The sequence below is a fragment of the Sinocyclocheilus grahami genome, unplaced genomic scaffold (assembly GCF_001515645.1).
Source record: "Sinocyclocheilus grahami isolate Dianchi unplaced genomic scaffold, SAMN03320097.WGS_v1.1 scaffold1675.1, whole genome shotgun sequence".
Lineage (NCBI taxonomy): Eukaryota > Metazoa > Chordata > Actinopteri > Cypriniformes > Cyprinidae > Sinocyclocheilus > Sinocyclocheilus grahami.
The window spans coordinates 3,074-8,490 of record NW_015506854.1 but is presented as its reverse complement, the minus strand read 5'-3'; the positions used below and the strand labels follow the sequence as shown (position 1 = coordinate 8,490).

The window sequence follows — 5,417 nt, the reverse complement described above, 5'->3', positions numbered from 1 at the left end:
TGTGCATATATCACATTTTAATGCAATACTGACCCCTATTTTAATTTGATTATGAATATAGAAGTGACTGTTCATTTGTTACACATTCATTGTTAATACAATTTCTGTATAGACACAATATTTTCCAGAGAATAAAAGACTTCACACTATGGGGTAATTTGTCACAATAGGAACCTGTAGTTAAAGTGACTACAGAGGAAAACAATCACAGAGAGAAACAGAGATTGATATGGATCTAGTTATTAATAATCATAACAATCATCTGATAATAACTGTAATGTTCATAAGAAATATATACAGCAGTGACTAGAGGTGATCGAGTTTATTTCAGTCTTCAGTATCTCAACACAAACCTGTAATAGCTTAGTTTTACTCGTACATGAACTCAAGTCCAGTTCATGATAGTCCATTAAAACAATTAATTTATTAACTCTTAATTTATAAATGAGTAATCTACAGTCCAGGTAAATGCTTCTATGGATTAGTTAATAGCATATTTAGCTGCAGTGTAACATCTTCCTCTGTTTGGCGTTTCTCTTTGTGTCTGAATCAAGTATTCATAATGGATCAATAGAGAGAGCTTTAAAATCATCACAATGTTCTCCAGTGTTACTTCATGTTACATCTTTAAAACAATCCTGAAAATATTGTGAACATTCAATATATCAGCAGCTGTAGAAGCAGCTCGAGTCTTTGAGTGACGTGTTTCTGATGTTTCCACCGCTGCTCCTGTTCACAGCCAAACCATAAAGCAGCGTAAGAATAATGAACAAACTGATTCATGAATCTTTGTCCACTTGTTTTTCTTAAAGCCAACACAGGACTCGTCTTTGTTAATCAGACGATGAATTGGAGAGACGCTCAGAGTTACTGCAGACAGAATCACACTGATCTGGTCAGTGTGAGAAACCAGAGTGAGAATCAACAGGTTGAGAAGATCATTAGTGATAATAATAAATCTGGATCACAAGTCTGGTTCGGTCTGTTCAGACTCAGAGACTCATGGCAGTGGTCAGATCAGAGTAACTCCTCATTCAGATACTGGAATTCTACTCAACCTAACATTAATGAAAATAATGAAAACTGTACAGCAGTAACACATGACACTCTTGGACAATGGCATGACATCTCTTGCAACAATCAATATCCTTTTGTGTGTCATGAAGGTGAGTAGATCCTCACAAAACACACAAAATCCATCCATCACCTCCAGGGCTGCGTTTCCCGAAACCTTCTTAACGCTACATCGTTCGTAAGTTATACCTTAATTTGTACCTTTACGTTAATAAGTGTTTCTCGAAACGTTCTTAGTTAAGTATACCTTCTGTAAGCCATTCGTTCCTAAGGTTAGTCTGGACCCTTCTTAGCTATACCTTATCGCTGTTCACAGTTCACTCCGCTAGTGGCCACCACTGTGCAAAAAGCTTCTTCACATTTCAGTCGATACGATTGTAATGCTGTGGCAAGAAAAAGTGCAGAACCAAATAAATATTACAATTCTAATTGTAATACACCCAGTGTTCAGTTAGTGTTCAATTAATTGAAGTGTTTTTATGCAAATAATAAAACTGTCCTTATACTGATGGTTGTTAGTTTTTCCATTATAATATACACATCGGCTGGCAAAATATTAGGCAGCACATAATAGGAGTCTATTTAAAGGGAATGAATGTGATGGGGAGTTTGGTCAAACTATGGCAGCGAGACAGCGAATAGTTGTCCTAAATCAAAGAAGGCTGCGTCCGTGGAGCCAGTTAGTGTATGTGCACTATTTCATAATAGTGTCAGAATAGCTACCATGTCAAAATATACAATTCTACAAAAATGTTGCCTGCCACGGGAGCAAATTCAGCAGCTTTTACATCTTGTTGGTCAAACTTTGTAGAGACAAACTTGACGGAGCTACCCCCTAAGCCCCGAAATTCACCTGCTGGCGGCTCTCCGTTTTTATGCTGTGGGGAGTTTTCTGGAGGTGATTGGGGATGGATATGGGCTGAGTAAGACATCGGTGTGGCAGGGTGTTCACTACATCTTGATCCGTCACGCCACCGATTATATAGCCTACGTATGCCTTTCACCAGGCACGAAGTGATGGAGGCACTTCAAGGCTTCCATGCCATTGCGGGTGTCCTGTGAGTAATTGGCCTTATTGACGGGACACTTATCCCCATCGCCAACCCATCAGCGCTACACGCACACACACACACACATACTGTATATATATATATATATATATATATATATATATACAGTATATATATATATGATATCCAAGGTTGCATTTAGCTTGAAATTTGGATTATTTTATAAATGCAGTGAGCCCCGATAAATGCAATTTCTAATATTTATAAAGTGCTTTCTCAATACTTTACCCACTCTATAACGCAGTGAAAGAGCTCCTCTAGTGAACAATCGATTCTCGAGCCATCGATATCAACCTATTCAGCACCACCGCCATGGACAGCACCTGCTAACGTCGCACGTAAGAAGGTTTACCTTAAGCAACATCCTAAGGTATAGTTTGGGGAACACGCCTAGCACAGGTATACCTTTAGTTAAGATATACCTTTAGAGTATTTGTAGTGAGCTAAGAGACAACGTTATCAGAAAACGCAGCCCAGATCTTTTAAAGTTCACGCTACACGTCTGACATGACACATTCATCCACAGTGTTTGTTCTGCATGTTGTTTTTGATCAGTCTCTCTCTAGTTTCTGCTTGTGCTTTGTTTGGTTTCCAGATAAACTGATTGTGATCAGAGAGAATCTGACGTGGTCTGAAGCTCTGAGATACTGCAGACAGAATCATGTGGATCTGGTCTCGGTTCATTCAGAAGAGATTCAGCGTCGTGTGATGAACGTGGTTAAACGGGCATCTACTGCGGCGGTGTGGTTGGGTTTACGTCACTCTCACATTTTGGGCGTCTGGTTCTGGGTGAATGGAGAGACCGTGTGCTATCAGAACTGGGCTCCAGGGAACGGCACATCAGAGGAGGACTGTGAACACACAGTGAGATCTGGAGCAGTTCAGTCTGGAGGAGATCAGCGCTGGATCAGCCGTCCTGAAACTCACAAACTCAACTTCATCTGCAGCAGATATTAAGAGTGAAAGATACACAGACCTTTCATGTAAGAAAACAAGTGCTTGTGTGCTCACTTCCTTTAACTTCATTTTCATTCAGCACTTTGTTAAATAATAATTTTTCATATAATAACTTCAGCCTCAGCAGGCACTCGCACCTAAGGGTTAAAAAGGCAGAAATCTTTTGCTCAGATGTTTGTTAATATAGTTCAAACATATTCTTCAGTAAACTGTTATTGAGCTGTAAATTATCTGATTTGTTCTGTTGAGGGTCTGTTTATCTTCTTCATCTATTCCTGTTGATGCATCAGTGTGATTCCTGTGGGTTTGTTTGCTCCATTTTAAGAGCCAAAGGCAATAATTAATGTTAAAGTATGTTTTGCTTTTCTAAATTGTTTTTATTTACTAACTATGAGAAATTAATTGAATTTTGTGGGATTGAAGGGCATCATATGTACTCATCATTAGATATACATTTATACAGTGTTCCTTCAATTTATTATGAGATAATTCATGTAACTGAAGAGTATGATATGAGTTTTCAAAATTCCTTATTTGTGTTTTAAGGATCTGTGTATGCTGTTGCAGCTGCTTCTCTCTCTTATATTGAGTTTCATGAATTAATCATGTCTGATTATAAATTACTGTTTTTGAATGTGAATCAGTTAGTATCCACATTATGTGCCTCTGCTAAATGAAATATTGTTTATTCTTAAAGGAGTGAAGGTTGAGTATAAAATATCTACAATAATTGTGTGCTAAACATAAAATAACATGTCAACAACAGCAGCTCAAATAAACTCCTGAACAACCAGCAATCTCGTCTCTTGACTGTTTCTCAACATCAGAATGATAATTAAATTATAAAATCCAATATTAAATTTACAATTCAGACATGTTAAGGACACATAAGCTGCTTCCCAATTCAGATTTTGCATCCTCTGGGGTCTGAGGGTGTTTTGGGCCCTGGAGAAGTTTTGATATGTCCTGACATTTGTGCTTTTTTCAGTTGCTAATAAACATTTTAATGACTAAGTTTAGTAGCACCATAATCAGCACAAACTGGGCTACAATAATATGTGAGCAGCATGTATGTATGTGATTGTGTTTTTGTCTAGGCCTGTCTATTGGACAGGTTCTGTGTTTCTAATTCCATGCTATGGTAAGTGCAAACACTCAGCTTCTGTGCACTTTTTAAAATCCACACTGTGGTAAATGTGCATGCTAGGATTTTTGCGCACTTTCCAAAATCCTGAATGGTAAGGGTTACACGTTGTAGCCTCATTCCCTTTCTATGAGTTGGTTAGGCACCGGTTTTTTACCTTGGGCTCCACTCAACCGTTGGTTCATTATGGTTTTTCAAAATCCATATCTATGGTAAGTGTGCACACCAGCCTTTGTGCACCTTCTTTTAAAGCCTTTATGGTAAGGGTGAGGCGTTGTTTCCTCGTCCCCTTTCTCTGAGCTGGCTCTGTTATTGGTTCTTGGTCCCCACTCTCCGCATATTCACTTTCAAGACAGAGTGTTACTACTAAGTTTCCTTGGGTATCTTGAAATCCTCGGTAGCTCGTTCTTAGAGCAGGAGGTAGTCTCTATTTGACAGGCCAGGATATGGGTTTGTAAGCAGCCCTGATACTCGGCCTTATCCCCTTAAAGGAATCCTTGGTTATTTTTTGATTCCAGTCTTGAGCTTTGCCCTGGGCTTGGGCTTTATACAAGCCAGCCCTTACAGGTAAGTTTGGTGCACAGCTCAGGCCTTTGGCCATATGGGGTTATGTCACTGACAGCCGTCAAACGTCCTAGGGGCAGCTCCTTTGACTTGTTGTGTTGGTACTTAGTGCTCGCTGTGGTATTGGCATGCACTCCTCTCAGCATGGCAGCGTGGGTATACCGTTCCCCATAGCGACCCCTAGAGGACGCAGTTCAAAGTTCCCTGAGAAGGGAACGTCTCAGGTTACATTTGTAACCATGGTTCCCTGAGAAGGGAATGAGACACTGCATCCTCTAGTCTCCTCACCATGCTTCGGACATAAGCTTCGGACGTAAGCTTCAGACGAAGAAGCGTATTACGTGTTCTACCGGCGCCCTTTTATACTGTGGTCGTGCCGGTGATGATGTCATAGGCTGTCGTGTTTTTAATTATATGCTTCAGAGACCGGTCACGCCAAAGGCGTTCCACATAGCGACCCCTAGAGGACGCAGTGTCTCGTTCCCTTCTCAGGGAACATTGGTTACATACGTAAACTGAGACGTTTTGTAGATTAACTCAAGTCTAGTCCATGTAGGAAAAAACACTTCATTAAAACATAAAACAATTTGGTATCAAGATGAACACTG

The 5,417-nt window shown here is 39.8% G+C and overlaps 1 protein-coding gene across 1 annotated transcript in view; it reads left to right on the top strand.

Annotated features, from left to right (window-relative positions):
* LOC107571974 (C-type mannose receptor 2-like) overlaps window positions 1–3,177 on the top strand; it is a 35,809-nt gene extending 32,632 nt beyond the window's left edge. The window contains exon 4 of the mRNA XM_016258375.1: window positions 2,740–3,177. Within this exon, the coding sequence (XP_016113861.1) occupies window positions 2,740–3,101 (362 nt within the window). The 3' untranslated portion in view covers window positions 3,102–3,177. The remainder of the gene's footprint in view (window positions 1–2,739) is intronic.
* The last annotated feature ends 2,240 nt before the right edge of the window (window positions 3,178–5,417 follow it).